A 22,915-nucleotide genomic window follows, 5' to 3' on the forward strand; every position below is an offset into this window, starting at 1 on the left:
CGTGGGCGCGACATTCACCGTTGAGCGGGCATTGGTCTTTGTTTCGGCAATTACACCTGTTACATGTATCTCCGGTCTGGCGCACTTGTTTAATTGAAGCGTTATGCGAGTCAATTACATTTTGCATGGATGGCATACAACTGTATGATATTTTAATAGTGTTTCTGTTGATAATCGGGCGTAGAACATGGCCTATCGGGAAACACTCATCTATAATTTTGAGAAACTGTTTACCCAAGTTTGTTTTTACGTTACTATCATATGGGGGGTTAAACCATGTGATGTTACGGGAACGATTTCTTCTGCTGTTCTGTTTAGTTTTGGCTGATTCGTCGTATGTTAGCTTGTATTTATAGCCGCTTTCATCAAGTGCTTTTTGGTATATGCCGGCGGCTTTGACGAATTCCTCTTTGTCCGATGAAATTGATGACAATCGGTGATTGATGCCTGATGGTATAGCTTTAAGTATGGAAGGCGGGTGGTTACTGCCGGAGTGTACGTAACGCGGAATGTTGCCGGGTTTCAAATACGGGGAATGTTTACTTGTATGTAAGTTCAACGTTACGTCCAAATAGTTGACCACCTTCTTGTTGGCATCTATAGTGATACGGAGACCATGATCCTCAAATATCTTGCACAGACGTTGTTTTATCTTCTCTGTGACTCGTGCGCTGCATTTCGTAACGCCTAGTCCGTCGTCTCTGTATAGTCCTACGTTTAATAGACTACCGAACTCGGCTTTGATCACTGACAGCAGGTAGATGCCGACTAATTCACAACACTCAGCGCCATCGTATGAGCCCATGGTAATATCGAATAGATTTTCTTTGGCTTCTTTCTTGACCCACGGTTCGTTTTGACATAGTAATAACGACTTCTTTGTGTGCATAATGATGTGACTATCCGCATCGGAAATATGATGGAACTTCGATGCGTAACTGAGAGCATTGTGGAGTAATTGCTCAGATATGCTGGGATAAAAGTCCACGATATCAAAACAGATGAATGAAGATGAACTCTTGTCAGATATACTGTCGAACCATTCCACTACGGATAAAGTTTTTCGCCATAATTTGTGTCTAGTGGCTGCCGCTACTGTTTGTATAATACGTTGTAGATTTGATTTACTGATTTTTCCGAGTTCGGACTTCGTCGGGTTGATGAGACGGCATTTCGGGTCGTTTTCAAAGTTCTCTTTGTGATCTTTCAGTGTTATAAAGCATTCTCTTTCGGCTATACGTTCGGTTCTGTCGCTGATACCTAGCTGCTCAGCTATGTGCTTCCCTTCAGAGTTGATCTCGTTTATTTTCCCACCGGTAGATTTCTTGTACGTTTTATGTACGTTTTTGTCACGGAGGGTTGAGTATTCTTCATTCGTGAGCTCGTAGTAATTAGATGTTTTGTCGGCTTTAATAATTAGTTTGGGGTTCTCTTTGATCCTGCGCTTGTCTTCATTCAATTTACGCTGGAACTCGTTTGTCTTGTTTTCAAATTCGACGTTCTTTATAAGGTTGGTCAACTTCTCCTCAAATGTTTTCAGCTCTTTGATTTGCGGGGGAGATTTGCGTGATTTGAAGCCAAATGTTTCTTTCTTGTCAGTAGAATTCTTCAGTTCCGGGTTCAAGTAGAATAACGCTCTCCATCTTAGGTTTTTGACGAAGGTTTCTGTCCTTTCGATGAGTTTTTTTAGGTACGTAGTTATCATACAGTTGTATGCCATCCATGCAAAATGTAATTGACTCGCATAACGCTTCAATTAAACAAGTGCGCCAGACCGGAGATACATGTAACAGGTGTAATTGCCGAAACAAAGACCAATGCCCGCTCAACGGTGAATGTCGCGCCCACGGAATTGTGTATTTAGCTAGAGTCAGAGCCGATAATGGACAAGAAGAGAGCTACGTGGGACTAGCAGACACCGAGTTCAAATTAAGATACGCCAACCATACTCATTCATTCCGTAATTCCACGAAAAAGAATACCACCGAGCTCAGCAAATTCATATGGACATTGAAAGACAAAAATATTGACTACAAAATCAAGTGGGAAATTTTAGGAAAAACATCATCATACTCAAACATTTCAAAAAAGTGCAACCTTTGTATTCTAGAGAAATTCTTTATAATATGTCATCCCGAAAAATCTTCATTGAATAAGCGTTCAGAACTTGTCAGCACTTGCCGTCATTCCCATAAATTTCTATTTACTCAATCCTGTGTGTAATCATGCTTAGCAACTATCCAGTATGTTTCTGTGTAACATATTCTCAGCCACGCGGATGTTTTTCGTTAGATGTCATTTTTCTCCCGACGAGTGAGGGGAAACCATCCCCTCACGAAACAGCCTGTAGAGAAATAAATGTTATGTGATTGAACTCCATCTGATCGTCAATTTATGTAGCTCCGTGAGGCCACGTCGAGCACTCTAGAAGATTATATCGGAGATTTATCCCAATATATATATATATATATATATATATATATATATATATATATATTCTCTACCTGATTATAAAGTAAGTACAATCCAGGGGGAAAATTCGAAACATATCGAATGAATAGACCATTTTGCGTTCACCGTGCGCTCACCGTTCACTTTGCGTTCACCGTACGCTCAATGTTCACCATATTGCGTTCACCGTTCGCTCTACGTGCGTTCACAGTTCGCTCACCGTGCGTTCATCGTTCAAGTGGGAAAGTAGAACGTTTCAGGGACTATGTATGTATGTATGTCTATTGATTACATGTTAGTAGTATAATGTTATAGAGAGCATTCTTATCCAGATATCACTAGGTGTCGTAAGAGGCGACTAAATGGGGCGGTCCATTGGGTGAGACCACAAAATCGAGGCTCTGTGTCACAATAAAAACCCCTCCTGCTCAAAGGCCGTTAGCGCCTAGCATAGGCCTAAATTATGCAGCCCTTCACCGACACGTCTCCATATGATTTAAAATTCTCAAGAAGTACTTTAAACAATGTACAATCCATAAATCACTAGATGTAGGCGAAGTACCATTAATTTAGACCAATTTGTTATGGGCTCGGCCAATTGTAGTAAGATATTTTCTTTTTAACAAGGCATACGACTTTAACACTTTGAAAAAGGAAGAGACGAAAAACTGCTTTCATGGCATAGAGAATTTCCAGTTCCACCATTATGGAACAGGCCTGCTGTCTGGGATATTGCAGGCATATATTAGTAAAGTTAAATTCCGAATTGATTGGAAAATGTGTAAGGTAGAAAAAGTGCCGAAAACGAACAGTGATCAATGCCAGGTATTTTATAAACAATACAAAGGACAAGCAACTCATTGCAGTTTTATTTTCTCATTACAATGCAGATCTACCGATGAAAGATGAAGATAACGAACAGTAATCACTCTCATAACTCCTAATCCCGTGGGGATCCGGGATTAGAATAGGTCCTCAGTATCCCCTTGCTTGTCGTAAGAGGCGACTAAATGGAGCGGTCCTTCGGATGAGACCGCAAAAACCGAGGTCCTGTGTCACAGCAGGTGTGGGACGATAAAGATCCCTCCCAGCTCAATGGCCATAAGCGCCGAGCATAAGCTTACATTTTGCAGCCCTTCACCGGCAGTGGTGACGTCTCCATATAAGTGAAACATTCTCAGGAGGGACGTAAAATAATATCCAATCAATCATAACTCGTATAAGCAATACAAAATAGATAGTTGGGCTTGGATATACCAGACATGGGATCAGGTGCCTAGGAGGAGTAATCATTTCCTGTCAACCGGTCACACCCACCGTGAGCTCTATGTCCTGATCAGGTAAACAGAGTTATCGGTAGTCAAATTAAGTGTGTCATGAACGGTCTAACAATGGGTATGAAACACAGCTGACAGCATTTGACCCAATGATAGGTTGTATTGACGAACTAGATTGTTATAACGACCATAGAATTTGCGAAATGCTGGCTTTAATCAAGACTGTTGAAACCCCTGTGCCATCAGCTTGTTTGTCCGTAGTTTGCCTCGATTGAAAAACTGACCATACGCAGAACAAGCCCTGCATATCGAATCAGTTGAGATATATAAACACCATATTCAGGTGATAATGGGATATTACTTCATAAATATGGAAAGTTGACGATGGAGAAGCTCAAATCATCCCGTTTGTCATAGAGTTGAGTTGTAACTTTGCCGTTAATATGTACTTTCAATACAATATCAAGGTATAAAGCTGAGGTATGGACGATTCTGTGGTATCTTTTATTTCGAGCTCACAGGGATACATCGAATCGACATATGAATGAAAGTTATGATTGTTAATGGACAAAACGTCGTCAATATATCTAAATGTTGAAGTGAAGGCCACAGCAAGAGATTTTTTCTTCGCACTTAGGAGTTTTTGAATAAAGTCTGCTTCATATGAATGTAAAAAAACAGATCAGCTAACAAAGGAGCACAATTCGTGCCCATGGGAGTTCCAACATAATGTTGGAAGACATGATCACCAAAGACCGCGAACATATTGTCAATGAGGAACTCTAGCATATTTTTTATTCGAACTTCAGAGTACTTGTGCGTGGAATCAGAGTGGTGTTTAACAAAGTATCTTTTTATATGACTGATCACTAGATATGAATGTTTCCGTTTTCCATTTTTGTTGAAGAATCACCTGTCTATGATGCCTACATCAGTCCAACAGCAGGATGAGGCCGAACAAGGAACGGAGTGAACGATGGCATGCGAAACAATGATGTCACCATCCCTCCAGTGACCCAATAATATTTGTTGCGCAAGTTTTCTCGACCTATATTTGTTTTTATTCCTCATAACAAAGTTATTGATGTTTTGCCATATAATTTTTCACGAGTGCCTCCACTTTTCATGATCAAGTAAAATGTAAACTATCAAATTTATTGTAGGGGGAAATTTTTCTAACGTTTGTGGCGAACTATGGATTGTGCCGTGATTCTGCACAAAACTGACTCTCCTCCCACAAGCTACTAAAGCAATAGTCATCTATTTAATGTATACCCTCAAGATGACCACTTAAATAGGCCATGGGTCAGTCTATATTCATAGAAAATAGTAATTTTTTGAATAAGTAGGTCAATGTGATATAATGGGGTTCATAGTTGGGACTATATTCACCCCCACCCCCACTAAGGGTCGGGATATTACAGACTGGTGTATGTTTTTGGCAACTGTAAAAGGGTTCAAAATGTGATCCGTACTTGCTCGTCAAACCAGGTAACATTCTAGAGACAGGTAAATACATAGAGATGTCTACCCTACATAGTTATACGTACGATTTAATTGCTGTGTCTTCGTATATCGTGATTAGATGCATACATAAATTCAAGGAACCAGTGTTATCGGCATCTGTGTATATTTAAAGAAAATAAATCATTATCAAAATTAATTGATTTTGATCATTGGCGTTTTTCTTCAAATCTTTGAAAAGCTTTACTCCCAAGAGTATACGCGGGTGCGTTAAGGCAGGTTATGAAAATTTTTACTGGGAAAAAATCCACGAAACAATGTGACGTCATAATTGAAATAAGTATATCACTAAGTATATATTAAGTTCCAATTTTATTTTTTATTTAAGTTTGATTTATGCATAAAATAAACCATGCAGCTACTAAGATCCAACGAAATTCGAAATGCTATGCTGCTGTTGTGTAATTTCTGTCTGATCGATATGAAAGTAAACTGATGAGGTCATGACTATACATCGAGTGACGTTGACACATGCAAGGAATTTGTTTATGTGTGCCATGCAAATATCGACAAAATGTGGAGTATTTGAAATATATGACATGGGATATATGGAATATATATGTGAAACGCTGAGAATTTATTGATATTAAGAAGGTATGTTGATATCATTCATTGACAACTTTGTTTAACGGAGAAAACATACCATTTAGCATGTCGATCCGATTTTCCTCTGTCACATACTGAAATAAAACTGCAAAAGTAGCACATTAGCCCGCATACTTTTAGAGACTTTTTATACACCGTTTGAAAGGTCATAAACTAATGTACACGGCAATTACTGATAGAATCCTCTGTTAAGAAAACTTTTAAAGAAAACTACATAGCATCATGCAAAATGTAAAACATGAGCTAGATGGTTTCGTGTATAAATGTTCAATAATTATTTCTTATTGAAAGTGGTAGGATTCTATCAGTAATTCTGATATACTATGGGTATTTTACCGTCATTATCGCCAGTTAGACCAATATTTGAATCTTGGGATAATGTGTTACTTTTACATTTTCTATTAAGGTACCTCCATGATCTATTTATAACAGTCATGCAATGACGTCATACGGAAGCGCATGTTTGTCATGTTGTTATGATACAAACTGTTCTCATGTAAACAACCAAAATAGTTTTTAAGAGTTAGTAGCTCCCTCTCTCTATGTAAGACAGAATTTAAAAATTATGCAGTTTACGTGCATAAATGAAGCATGACCTGCCTTAACATACCCGCATATTTTGTACTTTGATTATTCCTTACGCTTAACGAGGTAAACATTTGACATATTAACTAGGATATGAAATCTTCATGGAACCGTTCACGATTCACAATAGCATAAGACGACATCCGGCATAGTAACGATCAGTAAAAGAGATTTATTCAAGGAGTGGATAATGACACTTAATTGAAAGGGATTTCACAATAAGCGAATCATTGGAAATACAACAGAGTATAGTTGGGCATGTTTTAAAGAAAATCCATCATAAGTGTAGTGACCCCAAGGGACAGACGAAAAGGGTGAAAACAAATGTTATCACATACTTTAAACAGATCGCAGATAGTTTCTTCAAGATATCGTACCAGCATTGAATAGAAATGAAGGATCAAATGTGTCGAGACAAAATGTTTGACGTAAAATACATGTACACCAGGAAGGATACCGACGGGGAAAATTCATAAAACTCTTAACTAAATCAAAAATGAACCAACAACACCAAAATTGTGTAGTACCGAGGGAAAAGACAATGTCTGAACAGTGGTAAAAAGGTATTTTCTCAGACGAAACAGGGGTAGTTATTGAACTAAATAATTGTCTATGAAGAAAATCGTTTGACAGGTGGACACTTTTCTGTTTCAACGTAAAACGCTCATTAAAGCAAACTGCATGGGGAGGGGGTACATACGGAGAAATTGGTGTTCTTGGGACTGTTGATGGAAAAATATATTGTGAAATATTAGATAACCACTTATGGTCTGCTGTTGACAAAGTGTTTGGAAGACATCAGTTTATTTTCCACGATGACAATGCCACCCAGTCCGTCAAACATACCAATGCCTGGAACGACATTCAAGAGTTAACTGATCAGCACAATCTTCAGATCTTAGCATCATATAAAATGTCTAGTTTTGTATCAAAAGTAAACTGTCCTGTTAGATTGATCACAATGAAAACAAGAAAAGGCTATGTGCTGCAGTTACAGGAATTAGAAATGGGCTCTCTCATATATAACAATATCAGTGCAAAATTCTAGAGAGTCAGGCGTTAAACAAGACTCTTTCATATCTTATATGAATCTCCATCTCCTTCACGACTTAGACAGGTTATCATTCAGAAAGGTTATGCGACAAACTGCTAGAAGAAAACTGAAGTAAATAACTTTTATTCTAATTAAAATCGGTTTTTTTGTTATTTCTATGCAGTAGGAGTTTACATTGTGATGATATCAACCAGGTGATGTTTATAGTACTTTTGATCACCCATTGTATGTGGTCGACATGGTCAATAGATATTCGCCCTTTGTCTAAGAAGTGCAATTTGATAATGATACGTTCATTTGCATAACACAGCTGAGGGAGAGGGGGGAGATAAAAGGAGTATGTGTAATTTTATGTAATATTGATGTCAACAAACAGTACTAGTTGAAATAAATTTGTCTAAAACAAAATCAATTTCATCTTTTTCCTTAAGTAGTAACATTTGTTAGAATGTTATTGGCACTGTTTTATGATTATCATTTTTGTAACAGCTTACAGAACAAGAACCATGTTGTTTTGTCGCCCTGAAGAGGTGTGGTGACTTTGATCAATTTAAGCAGGTGGTGAGGGGTAACGTGATAAGATTAACCTTCGTGTCTGACGAACGCCACTCAGCAAAGGGATTCTCACTCCGATGGAAAGGTAAATAATGCATTTGCACTTGTCTAGCTAGGATATTCTTACTTTAAGGGGATAGAGGAAGCATAAGCAGATGGATTTTATCTCTCTGACATGAAACGGTAATAAAGTATCTTTGTAAAATCAGAATAATTTATGTGATCATTGTGTACTCTCAAGATCTGCAAGATCAATCCCTTCCTATCTCGTGTTAAGATTTATCACTTGTATTTATGAACTCTATTTTTGTCTTAGCCGTGGTATCATCACGAACCAATAGTTTATATGTGTTTACACAGTTTCTTTTACCTGGACCATTAGTAACGAAAGAGAATAGCATCAAATAGCACGTGATCTTCACTTTGTGGCCATCGATTGATTGATCGATTGAATATTGTTTTACGTCCCTCTCGAGAATATTTCACTCATATTGAGACGTCACCACTGCCGTCGAAGGGCTGCAAAATTTAGGCATATGCTCGATGCTTATGGCCATTGAGCAGGGAGGAATGCCATCGAAATTGTTATGTTACTTATTTAAGCCGGAAATTTACCCCCAACCACTCAAACGTTCTTCCTTTTGCATATATTTTGTGCCTGACTAAAATTCCGGATTTCGCCATTTTTCTGTTTGACATTATGGAATACGGTTATAACGCAGAAAGACATCTTACCATTATGTCCCGTACAAGTTCACAATCATATCTTTTTAAAGCTCAGGGGTTCCAATTGTAAATTAGATCGTTATAACGACCATTGGATTTGCGAAATGCTGTCTTTAAACCAATGAAATCTGTAGCGTGAACTTATTTGTAAGAAGCTTGTCTCGATTTAAAAATTAATGATACGGAGAACATGGTATCGCGTATTGAATCAGTTGAGGGACATAAACACCATATGCCGGTGATAATAGAATATTGCTGCACAGATATGATAAATGGACAATGCATTGATTGATTCTATATTGTTTAACGTCCTGTTTGAGAATATTTCACTCATATGGAGACGTCACCAATACCGTTGAAGGACTGCCAAATGTAAGCCTATGCTCTGCGCTAACGGCCTTTGAGCAGGAGGGGGTCTTGCCACACATGTGAGATGGGGCCTCGGTTTTTGCCGTCTCAACTGAAGAACCGCCCCATTTAGTCGCCTCTTACGACACACAAGGGGTACTGAAGACATATTCTAATCCGGATTCCAACGGGATTGGGCGATCGGGAATATTAGGTAATCTCGTTTGTCATAAAGTTGTGTTGTTAGGATGCCGTTGGTATCGATATTCAATACAATACTCGGATATGAAACAGATATGGGAGACTTTGTGGTGTCTTATTTCAAGTTCACTGGGGAATATCAAATCGAGATATGAATGAATATAATTGTTACTAGATAAAATGTAGTTGATATATTTTTGTCAAGTTTGTTTTTTATGAAGACGTTTCCGAATAGATTCTGCCTCATAAGAATATAAAAAACGGGTCAGTAAATAATGGAATATAATTTGCCCATGGAAATTCCAAAATACAGGTGGAAGACCTGATTACTAAGAATAGGTAAATGAAAGGTGATGATAACGAACAGTAATCAATCTCATAACTCCTATAAGCAATCCAAATAAATAATTGGGCAAATACGGACCCCTGTACACATCAGAGGTGGAATCAGGTGCCTAGGAGAAGTAAGCATCTCCTGTCGACCGGTCATTACCGCCGTGAACCCTAAATCCTGATCAGGTAAACGGAGTTATCGGTAGTCAAAATCAGTGTGCTACGAACGGCCTAACAATCGGTAATGAAACACGTCAGACAGCATTTGATCCAATGATATGTTGTATTGACGAACTATATCGAGAAAACGACCATAGACTTTGCGAAATGCTTACTTCCATCGAGAACGTTGAAACCCCTGTACCATCAACGTGTTTGTCAGTATCTTGCCTCAATTTAAAAACTGATCATACGCAGAACAAGCTCTTGCGTATTGAATCAGTTGAGATATAAACGCCATAAGCAGGTGATAATGGAATATTGCTACATAAATATAGGAAGTTGACGATGGAGAAGCTGAAATCATCTCGTTTGCCATACAGTTGAGTTGTCAGTTTACCATTAATATCTACTCTCAATAAAATATTTGAAGTAGTTTGAAGTATGAAGTAGAAGTGGACGACTCTGTGGTATCTTTTATTTTGAGCTCACAGGGATATATCGAATCGACATATGAATGAAAATTATTATTGTTAATAGACAAAAATCGTCGACATATCTAAATTTCGAATTGAAGGCTGTCAAATACTGTCAATCAGGAACTCCAGAATATGTATCTAAAATCACCTTCAGAGTACTGATGAGGAGATAAAAAGTGATGTATCATGGTACAAGTGGGACTCGAACGCACAACCTCATGTTACTAAGCAAACGTTCTACCACTGAGCGACCGCAACCGATTGTAAAGTGTTGTAAAGTTCTACGTTTTGAAGATGTTCATTTGGGAAAAGGTTTGGTGTTAAATTGTTTGAGAATCCACATTTGATTTATACCATTTCTTGCATATGAAAGGTTACAATTACGAACAGTGATCAATCTCACAACTCTTATATGCAGTACAAAATAAGGAGTTGGGAATACACGAAACCCTGGAGATATATATATATATACACCAAAGGTGGGATGAGGAGTAAGCATCCTCTGCCGACCCGTCACACCCGTCGTGAGCCCTATATCTTGATCGGGTAAACCGAGAAATTCGCAGTCAAAATCAGTGTGCACAATACGTTTCTCTTTCACAGCAGTTAATATTTCCGTGAGGAGTAAAGATAGGGACTTGGTAGAACATTGACTATATCCTGCAATACATGTCTGTAAGGGGTTTGGGATAGTTTTGGACTCGAGTATAAGATATGTTTTCATATTAAAATTGAAAGTCTATATTGATTATTCAATGCAAGTACGTTTTAGAAATATTGACAATCATATTAATCTATCATTGTTACAAGAAGGCTATTTTTAAAGAAAAACTGAATATTTTTTTATAATATACCGGTAACTGTATATATGAAGTGTTATTTTTTACCTGCTGACATTTTTTTTTATTTTTAAGTCCATCGGATGGGACGTAAAAGGTTGGCGATGTCAAGGACCACAACCCAATGATATGCAAAAGATCATTTCACTGATTTTTGAAAACGAGTTGGGTCACTTGGAGCCGTCAGGAAAACTCCAAACCGCTGAAAAATGGCTGAAATATTGCTTAAACGGCCTAAAATCATATACAATTAATCAATGAATCTATATTGCTTAAATCCAACAAACAATTGAACTCTGGGCTGCAGTTGCATTGCTATACCAAGCTTGATTTCCATATTTGTAGATACATAGATTTGCTTATTATTAAGCCGTTAGAGTTGTAAAATACTATTTGTTGAACCCCTACGATATGCATTGTCATTGTCAAATGTGGACACTACATCGGAGGTATTTACTGGGTCCACAGATGCATATTTTTAAGATAAGTCATTCCACTGCATTTTATTTGGGCTCCATCATATATTTTCATCCAAAGGATAAATTGTGTAGTCGAAGTGGAACAATCGGATTGTGGGTAAATGCAAACTGTAAAAGATACAGAAAATTTAAAGGCATTTTCCACACAGCATACGGTGGTAAAAACGCAGATTGATACATGTAGTGCATAAGTTAACTGCAAAAGTTATTAATACAATTTCACTAACAGTTTTGATTTAAAGTAAAATGATGGTGGTGCACGCAGAAGCAAGTAGATCCTTTATTTTATTTTATGCGTGTTTACCGTATATACTCGCCTATAAGTCGGTCCGCCTATAAGTCGGTTGTATTTTTTAAGGTTATTTTGTAGGAATTTGCCATTGACCCGCTTATAAGTCGGTACAAATTTTTGTCAGAATCGGTTGACAATCTCAAGTCAATGCTCTAGTGTTTTTACCTATGTTTCAAAAAATATTTTGTGAAATTAATAATTATGAGGTGTTCAATATCCAAGCCATATCTGTTTGGGGTTTAAACGCAACCCTTGATCTATTATGGACAACGATCCCTTGTTTACCTAAGGAATTATGGTCTCCTAATTACCAGTACCTGACACCGTGTTTACTTAGTGGCACGCGCCTCGCGAAAACTATTACTGTGAGATTCCGGTATAATTCATTGTATCAACAATAGAGTTTTTAAGAGTCAAGAATGATGATCTAAATTATCTGTTAACAATATTCAATCTTTTATGAAATATATTTCAGCCGGTATACGTATGAATATTTCAATATTAAATCGGGTTCGTAATTCAATTTTATCGATAAACAATAGATTAGTTGAATTGAAAGTATTAGTTACCGGTATTTTAAAATACATAAACAATCTAATATGTCTAGATATTTGTGAACAATAATCATTTGTGTGGTAGTCCATGATCATCGTCGGAGTTGTTTTAAAAAACACTACATTACGCCGCCCAGAAAAATACCAATCTTCTTAATTTCGTTTGCATTTCGTTTGGTCAAAGACACTACACATTTTACAAAAGTAGGCGTATTCTGGGTCTAGTATAACTTAATGGATAATTTTCTGTAACAACCCGTTCTGTTAGTCAGTCAAACCACAGTAAGACGCATTCGATTGGTTGGTTGTATATTGTTTAACGTCCCGCTCAAGAATTTTTCAGTGATACGGAAATGTCACCATTTCCGGCGACGGCTACAAAATTTAGGCCTATGTTCTGCCCATACAACCTTTGAGACTGTTGGAACCCCTCTACATAAATATGGAAAGTTGACAATGGAGGAGTTGAAATCATCCCGTTTGTCATAAGGTTGAGTTGTTAGTTTGCCGTTAATGTCTATTTTCAATAAATATCTAAGTATGAAGCAGAAGTGGACGACTCTGTGGTGTCTTTTATTTCGAGTTCACTGGGATATATTGAATCGACATATGAATTAAAATTATTATTGTTAATAGATAATACATCGTCGATATATCTAAATGTCGAATTGAAGGCCACAGCAAAAGATTTTTTCTTCTCACGTAGAAGTTTTTGAATAAATTCTGCTTCATAGGAATATAAAAAGAGATCAGTTAACAAAGGAGCACAATTCGTGCCCATGGGGATTCCAAAAGACTGTTGGAAGACCTGATCACCAAAGACCACGGAGGTATTGTCAATGAGGAACTTTAGCAAATGTTTTAGATTTTAACTTCAGAGTACTCGTGCGTGGAATCAGAGTGGCGTTTAACATAGTAATGCTTTGGATGACTGATCACTAGATAGGAATATTTGCGTTTTCCATTTTTGTTGAAGAAGCAACTGTCTATGATATCAAAAAGTCTAGTCTTTAATTTATCGTGAGGAATGGTCGTGTAAAGTGTTGAAAAATCATAAGTTCCGATGTTGTTGATTTGAGAAAAGTTTTACAATTTCAAGTTCACTAAAAGTTCTTTAGATTTTTTTAGAATCCACATTTGATTTATACCACTTCTGGCATATGTAGTCGCACAGTACGTTTGAAGTTTCTCCTTCACAGCTGTTAACATTTTAGTGAGGAGCAAAGATAGGGCCTCCATGGCTAGAGAATCGCGCTCAAAATCATACGGTTTCTCACTTCTGGTCGGCGCGGGTTCGAATCCCGTACACGCCGGTAAGTGAGAAAGTTTCCCAGTTTACTTTCGGGAGGTCGGTGGTCTCTTCCCAGGTACATTTATCTGGGTTCTCTCTTCCACTAAGAAAAACTGGGCACCACCAGATAACTGAAAAATTAAGTGTGGCGGCAAACAGCAAAACAATCAATCGATTAAAATACAGTTGTAATAATGAGGCTTCCAAACAAAAACAATGTTGTTACAAGCTTTGACAGTTGGAACCAAAACATAATCCTCATATAACTTATATAATTCCCTGATCACTTCTGGTTTACTAAACACAGAAGGATAGATGGTACGTACTTTTGTTTTCATATGTTTATTACGGGGATTTTGATATTTCTCTTATACCTTTAATCCATTCTTCTTTTAAGTTCTTCTTTTCATATTTAGCCCATCGTCTGGCTTTATCCTCGGCAGAACTCATAATAGAAATGAAGTTATTTTGCCATTTGAAAGACGGGGATTTTCTGTATTTAGGACCTTTTAGAATAAGTGCATTGTGTGTTTATTGCAGTTTACTGTACAATTCAACATTTATAGTTGTTCTTCCTAAATCGCAAACGTACAGAGCAGTAAAAACAACAATTACAACACCTGTAATAACAACAACATACGTAAAAACAACACCAGCAACAGGTAGAAAAACAGTGTCAACTACAAAACCAGAAATAACTACAATACCAGCAACGACTGCAGCACACGTAACACAAAGAGCAAAAACAGCAACGCCAGCAACACCCAGAACATCCACAACAACAATTATAAAACCAGCAACAACTACAACACAAGCTCTAACTACAACATCAGGAACGAAAACAACACCAGAAATAACTATAACACCCGTAACAACAACACAAGAAACAATAAGAACAACAACACCAGATACAGCTAGAACAGCAACTATAAAACCAGAAATAATTACAATACCAACAACAACTACAGCACCAGCAACAACTGCAACACTAGCAGCAACTGCAATACTAGCAGAAACACCAGCAACAGGTACACTACCTTCAATACATACATCCCCAACTCCTGCAACAGCTAAACAAACAGTAATAACTTCAACACAAGCGACAACTACATCACCAGCAACAACAAAAACACCAACAACACCAGCAGCAATCACAACAACACCAGTAACAGACACCGCACCAGTAGCAGCTACAGGAGCAACAACAGCTACAGGACCAACAACAGCTACAGGACCAACAACAGCTACAGGACCAACAACAGCTACAACTAAAGCACCTGCAATGAGTACGACTACAACAATTGCAAACAGAATCTCCGACAGCACGACTGGTAATATTATCAACGCATGATAAAATAGTATATCACGTTCTTATATCTGTGATATTACCTTTGAACTTTTTAAAAAATCTTAAGATAGGACAATTAAAGTGTGTTCAAATGTTTTGTTAGTTGAGATAAGAAACTGAATGAATAGATGTAGATATGATCTACTTGGAATGACATTCTTAATATGATTTATGTTCTGATATTATGTAAAGAAATATTCAAGGCTTTAGTGTCAACACTCAACAAGTGTATACTGAACCATTTACACATGAGTATTCAGATATCATTTTCCATTAGAATAAAGCATTATGATAGATAAATATCTATCTTTATGCATAAACTTTTAGTTCAAAGAAATGCCAACTTACGCCTTATTTGAAGCATTAATATATAAAGTATAGGCTATGCACCTGGCTTGACATTTGAAAATCCGTAATGCATTCGACCCAAAACAATAGATGATATGGACCTATAATACTACTATTAATTATCATAAATAACAAGTTATTAATTGTTGTGTTCATATATTTAGAAATTTTCTTTGGGGTTTGGGGGGTATTTTGAATGAAATTTAAGAAAATGACTTTAAAATGGATAATTCTGATGTCATTATCCACAATTTTGATACAGCATTTTAATACTATGGAGATACGATCGCTACAGAATTTCCACCATTTGTATACGCTGATATCTCATGTTCAGAACATAGCTGTGACAATGGGTTTGATTATCTAACCATATTTTCAAAGAAAGTCGGTAAGAATTATTCGGTTTGATTAAATACCTTTAAATAACATTTTGTTTAGATGATCAAAAACACTTCTGAATGATTTTCTTTTTTACATTTCAGATGGATACCTGCTTCCTGTTTTGTTGACAACGAATGGAATTTTCATCATCATCCTTGGTTTTCTGGGAGTAAAACTAAAAAAAATCAAGTATAATATTATATCATTAAGTCATCTTTAACTATTGATAAGTACATTATGTATGAATGGTGAAGATAAAGAACAGTGATCAATCTCATAACTCCTATAAGCAGAAGAAAATAGTTGGGGGAAACACGGACCGCTGGACACACCAGAGGTGGTATCAGGTACCTATGAGGAGTAAGCATTCCCTGTCGACCGGTCACACTCGCCGTGAGCCCTATATCATGATCAGGTAAACGGAGTTATCTGTAGTCTAAAGCAGTGTGTCAAGAACGACCTAACAATCAGTATGATACACGGCATACAGTATTTGACCCAATTGGCGAACTAGATAGTTACAACGACCATAAAATTTGCCAAATGCTGACTTCAATTGAGACTCTTGAAATCTCCGCACCATCAACTTGTTTGTCAGTAGCTTGCCTCAATTTAAAAACTGACCATAAGCAAAACTAACTCTTTCGTATCGAATCAGTTGAGAGATATAAACACCAGATGCAGGTGATAATTGAATATCGCTACATAATAATAGGAAGTTGACAATGGAGAAGTTGAAACCATCCCGTTTGTCATACAGTGGAGTTGTCAGTTTGCCGTTTATGTGTACTTACAATAAAATATCGAAGTATGAAGCAGAAGTGGACGACTCTGTGGTGTCTTTTATTTCAAGCTCACAGGGATATATCGAATCAACATGTGAATGAAAGTTATTTTTGTTAATAGACAAAACGTCGATATATCTAAATGTCGAATTGGAAGCCTCAGCAAGAGATGTTTTCTTCTCACAAAGAAGTTTTTGAATAAATTCTGCTTCATAGGAATATAGAAACAGGTTAGATAACTACTTCAGAATACTTGTATATTGAATCAGAGTGGTGTTAAACAAAGTAATTTTTTGGATGACCGATTACTAGGTAGGAATATTTGCGTTTTCCATTTTTGTTGAAGAAGCAACTGTCTATGATGTCAAAAAGTCTTGTCTTTAATTATCATGGGGAATGGTCGTGTAAAGTGTTAAAAAGTCTTCTTCTTTTTTTTGGCTAAAAAAAGTCATATTTTAATGTTATTGATTTCAGAAAAGTTTTCCGATTTCAAGTTAACTAAAAGTTCTTTAGAATTTTTTCTAGAATCCACATTTGATTAACATCACTTCTGGCATATGGAGTCGCAAAGTAGGTTTGAAGTTTCTCCTTCACAGCTGTTAATATTGTCGTGAGGAACAAAGATAGAGGCTTGGTAGAGCACTCACTGGATCCAGCAATGTATCTTTGTTTGTAAGGGTTTTTTAAATTAAGTTTAGGAATCTAGGATAGGTACGGTAATTTATGTTCATTCTACCCATTGACTGGGATATTAAATGTGTTCACAGGCTCTATAAACCAGCACGGACCATGGATGGTATTCCTTCCAAATCATGCCGCCAGTTCCTTAAGTTCAAATTTACAAACAAAGGAATAGATACCGTCAACATAAGCAACATTCTTCGTCATAAAAGGGTTCAGTCGTGTATTCCAACTTATTTCAAGTTCAAGTCTACACCCTGTATTTCCTACAGCTATACTTCTACTATTGCATCCAAACTTTTTAATTATAAACAAACTTTGCAGTGCCTAGATATAGACCATCTTATACGTAATCCACCAACATGTTCTTGTTCTTCATCTTCTTTCAACTATAGTCCAGCTGGACATGTCATTACTGGTGATGTTGATATAGTTGAAAATGAGGACCTCAAATCACTTATTTTAAAAGGTTCTAAATACAGAGAACCTCGATCTTTTAATTGGCGACAGAACTTCATCCCTATTATGAATTCTGTTAAAGATTATGCCAGACGATGGGCTAAATATGAAAAAGAAGAACTTGATACATTGTCAGAATGTGTTAAAAGCATAAGAGCGATATTAAAATCCCGCATTAGACATATGAAAACACAAGTACGTACCATCTATCCTTCTGTGTTTAGTACCAGAAGTGATCAAAGAATTAGATAGGTTACATGAGGAATATGTTTTGGTTCCAGCTGACAAAGCTAGTAACAACATTGTCTTTGTTTGTAAGGCTCATTATTACAACTGTATTTTAAACGAACTTGGCATTAATTCCACTTTTGGTAATCATACTTATACTCTAATAGCCCTTTCAAAAGATGAAATTCTTAAACACCATGCTTCAGTTTTAGACAAATTTAATATCCCAGTCAATGGGTCGAATGAATGCAAGGCGAAGACAACGAACAGTGATCAATCTCACAACTCCTACAAGCAATACAAAATAGATAGTTGGGCAAACACGTACCCCTGGACACACCAGATATGAGTTACCGTACCTATACTGGATTCCTAAACTACATAAAAACCCTTACAAAAAAGATACATTGCTGGATCCAGTAAGTGATCTACCAAGCCGCTATCTTTGCTCCTCACGAAAATATTAACAGCTGTGAGAAATTTGTCCGCTCGATTATATGAAAGTGCATCGACAAATTCACTTCAAACTTTGTGAGCTGATAGGGGGTCATTAGGAGGGGTGCATTCAACTTTTCAAATTTTCAAAATGGCCGCCGTTTCAAAATGGCGGCCAAAAAACGTCAAAAACTCAAGGTTGTCGGATTTCAACCAAATTCGACGTTTAGGGTAATTTGGTGACCCGGAGTCCATTTCCACCATCAATTTTTTTTTGAGCCGCCATTTTCAAAATGGCCGCCATATACCGAAATATTTGAAAGTGTTAAAATCTCTACAATATTAGGGTTCTGGGGTAAATGGAGGGTCCAAAGTGCATTTCTAGCATCAGAATTTCCTTCCAATCTATTTTCAGATGTTTCAAAATGGCCGCCATTGAAGAAAATGGCGGCCAAAAAACAAGTCCGTCGGATCTCAACCAAATTCAGTTTCTAAGGTTTTTTGAGGATCCTGAGTGCATATCTGGCATCAAAAACCATTTCTGACATGGGGAGGTGTTCGGAGACATTTGTGTTGGCATCCCAACACAGTTATAGCTCGTTATTCTTATTTTCTTCTTCTTATTATTATTACTCTTCTTTCCAGAGAAATTTGTCCGCGCGATTTTATGAAAGTGCTTTTACAGATCCACTTCAAACTTTGTGAACTGATAGGGGGTCTTGAGGAGGGGTGCAATCAACTTTCGAAATTTTCAAAATGGCCGTCGTTTCAAAATGGCTGCCAAAAACGTCAAATATTCAAGGTTGTCGGATTTCAACCAAATTTTATTTCTAGGGTAATTTGGTGACCCCGAGTTCATTCCCACCATCAAAAAAAAAAAATTTCAGCCGCCATGTTCAAAATGGCCGCCATATACCAAAATATTTGAAAATGTTAAAATCTCTACAACATTTGGTTTCTGGGGTAATTGGAGGGTCCACAGTTCATTTCTAGCATCAGTATTTCCTTCCAATATATTTTCAAATGTTTCAAAATGGCCGCCATTGAAGAAAAATCAGGTCCGTCGGATTTCAACCAAATTTAGTTTCTAGGGTTTTTTGAGGATCCTGAGTGCATATCTGGCATCAAAAACCATTTCTGACATGGGGAGATGTTCGGAGACATTTGTGTTGGCATCCCAACACAATTATAGCTCGTTATTTTCTTCTTCTTCTTCTTATTACTCTTCTTTCCAGAGAAATTTGTCCGCGCGATTTTATGAAAGTACTTCGACAGACCCACTTCAAACTTTGTGAGCTGATAGGGGGTCATTAGGAGGGGTGCAATCAACCTTTAAAATTTTCAAAATGGCTGCCGTTTCAAAATGGCGGCCAAAAAACGTCAAAAACTCAAGGTTGTCGGATTTCAACCAAATTCTATTTCTAGGGTAATTTGGTGACCCTGAGTCCATTTCCACCGTGAAAAAAAAATTTGAGCCGCCATTTTCAAAATGGCCGCCATATACCAAAATATTTGAAAGTGTTAAAATCCCTACAACATTTGGGTTCTGAGGTAAATGCACGCACGTGTATTGCAATTTTGATACAAAATCGGAATGCTCAAGGGATCGATATGAAACCTTGATAGGATGAAGTACATATGTATATCATTTGTAGATGTGAACAATGATATTCATTTCTTTTCTGCACGCGCGTGCATGAGCATGCACGTGCATCACAAAATTTGTACACTAACTTTGTAATCAGTCTAACTTTCATGTTGTTCATTGAAATGGTTTGATATTCATACTATAGGTAGGTATTGAGATCCTTAACTGATCTGCATGGTCAAAATTACCAATTTGCAAGCGCATGCAAGTGCTCTTTATTTTGATTGGATAATACTAAAACGTCTGTAACTCTTATTAATGAAACGAATGAGTTGATATTCACAGTATAGGTAGATGTGTATTTATATATTGGTGTAATAAAAAATGCGAACACATACACGCATGCGCATGTACCGTCTTTCAAACTTAATTTTTTAAAGAACGATATAGTTTTCGTTTCTTTTGATTTTGAGGTTCTAGGTGTCTCTTGGTACTCCTTACAAATTGCTGTGGTTAAAACTACTGCTCATCACGCGCATGCACCTGTGCTACATTCTGATTGGACGATTTTAGAATCATTATAACATCCTTATATTTGATGTAAACGTTATGAAATTCATACTGTGGGTAAATGATACAAAGGCCTGTTGCATAATATCAACAAAAGTGCAGAATCATTCTCGCGTGCACATGTATGCACGTGTATTACTCTTTTTTCCTTTCTTATTACTGAAATGACCCTATTTAACGGCCTACGTGTCATTAAAGGTTAAAATAAAATGATTTTTGCTATAGGTTTACAATGACATCACTTTTTAATTGGGGGAGGTTTGGGGAACATATGTAACGGTCCCCGTTACAATTAGAACTAGTCTTGGTTGCTTTTATAATTGTAAGAATCTAACACAAATTCGCTATGAAAGGTGAAGATAACGAACAGTGATCAATCTCATAACTACAATAAGCAATACAAAAGAGATAGTTGGGTAAACACGGACCTCTGGACACACCAGAGGTGGGATAAGGTCCCTAGGAGGAGTAAGCATCCCCTGCCGAACGGTCACACCCGCCCTGAGTGCTATATCCCGATCAGGTAAACGGAGTTATTCGTAGTCAAAATCAGTGTGTCAAGAACGACCTAACACATCGGTATGAAACAGGTTAGACAGCATTGGACCCAAGTATGTGACGTTTAGGATACATTACATGTTTATTGAATTTCAAAAATTACAGAGTTGTGAATAAAACTTTCATCTTTGTCAACTGAATAAATAACTAAACATTAAACTAATTTGATACTGGCAAATATGGTGACTTGGTATCAACATGATAGGTCACAGTTCAAACAACATTAAATGCACATCCTCTTGAATTACGTCCGTCAATTAAATGTACGGAACATATATTGCTTATGTAATATTCACGGAATATTTCATCTGTTTATATTAAGTATAAATCTGATAAATCGCTCCAAGATAAGTAAATTCGTAACCATTTTTTTACCATGTCTTTCAGCCATCTTCGTCGGGAATCAAGATACGTTTGTGCAAATATAGACATCTCACTGCAGGAAAGGAGACAACCATACCGTACTCTCAACACATTACCTTTACAGGAGAGGGCCTCACCAAGAAACAGCGTTTGTTCATATGACTACATCGAACCGGATGTTACTAACATTGAAGTCATCGGCTAGAAAATACTTTCATCATGCTTCTCATGTAGAAGAATATTATTTGATGTACATATGTATATGATTTGAAATATGTTTAGTCCAGATAATTTCGTTAATATGTACATTCATTTCGTTTTCTCCTTGACATCTTTCCATATTGAAACTAATGGTTAATATCATAGACTTTCAACTCTTGATAAAGGCTAATTACTACATATGAATATACCCATATATTGAGGTATGTATTCGCAACGTTGGAGAGTACAGCACGTGCTTGTTATCAAAAATTGAAAATGTGCAACGCAGAGAATGTAACTAACAATGTATTTTAGTTTTAAGGTCTCTTCACTCTTGTATATAAATTTTACATGGAGCACTCGTTAACAATTTCCATTCAATTTATTTGGTACATCAAATCTATAAATTTTTACTCATTGTGTGTTTGAACATAAATCTGTGTAGTACAATGTTTTCATCACCAATAAACATTCCTGTATTGTGTCATAAATAAATGTATCTATGTATGATGGCATCATATCTCTCTTTTTTCTTCAATAAAAACACCGATCTTCCAACTTTACATGATACAGGATATAGGGCTCACGGCTGGTGTGACCGATCGACAGGGGATGCTTACTCCTCCCAGGCACTTGATCCCACCTCTGGTGTGTCCAGGGGTCCATGTTTGCCCAACTATCTAGTTTGTATTGCTTGTAGGAATTATGAGATTGATCACTGTTCGTTATCTTCACCTTTCATGAAAATATACAGATAGGAGAGAAAATCATTTGCGGTATATGAATTTCTGTGAATTAGCCACTACCTCCAATTTTTGCTAATAATACATCATTGTTGTCATTCTTTATATACTGTTTTAACTATGGATTAATTCGTTTACCTCACGGTGGATGTGACCGGTTAACAGGTGATGTGCAATCCTCCTAAACACTTGAGTTTCCTGGCGTCCTTGTTTTCTCTGCTTTCAATTCTTTATAGGATTTATGAGATTGATCACTATTCGCCATCTTCATTTTTTTCCGTGCAGAAAAAGATGAGTTTGTGAATTGATGATGCTCCCATATGACTACAAAGTATTTATGATACCCAGAAAAAGTCCACATGTGAAATATGAAAGCCATATCACTAACCATTCGAAAGATATAATTGAAGTTTATTTTCTCCTCAAAAATTGGTTCAAACTCAAGGTCGAATCTTCAATTCCGTGGGCATAAAA

At 36.9% G+C, this 22,915-nt stretch overlaps 1 protein-coding gene across 1 annotated transcript; it reads left to right on the forward strand.

Annotated features, from left to right (window-relative positions):
* The first annotated feature begins 5,091 nt into the window (after nucleotides 1-5,091).
* LOC125675791 (uncharacterized) lies at nucleotides 5,092-22,207 on the forward strand. The gene is made up of 5 exons (XM_048913627.2): nucleotides 5,092-5,175; nucleotides 7,987-8,137; nucleotides 14,320-15,084; nucleotides 15,932-16,019; nucleotides 21,522-22,207. Exons 1-5 carry the CDS (start codon nucleotides 5,092-5,094, stop codon nucleotides 21,700-21,702), a joined length of 1,269 nt encoding a protein of 422 aa, XP_048769584.2. The 3' UTR covers nucleotides 21,703-22,207.
* Nucleotides 22,208-22,915: the final 708 nt, after the last annotated feature.

Source organism: Ostrea edulis, chromosome 1, assembly GCF_947568905.1.
Source record: "Ostrea edulis chromosome 1, xbOstEdul1.1, whole genome shotgun sequence".
Classification (NCBI taxonomy): Eukaryota; Metazoa; Mollusca; class Bivalvia; order Ostreida; family Ostreidae; genus Ostrea; species Ostrea edulis.

Excerpts from the sequence above, each read along its gene's own strand:
- LOC125675791 (XM_048913627.2), top strand. The coding sequence starts at position 5,092 with ATGGGGTTCATAGTTGGGACTATATTCACCCCCACCCCCACTAAGGGT. Across the intron at positions 15,085-15,931 it reads AATCTCCGACAGCACGACTG|ATGGATACCTGCTTCCTGTT; the intron begins GTAATATTATCA and ends TTTACATTTCAG. Across the intron at positions 16,020-21,521 it reads GTAAAACTAAAAAAAATCAA|CCATCTTCGTCGGGAATCAA; the intron begins GTATAATATTAT and ends CATGTCTTTCAG.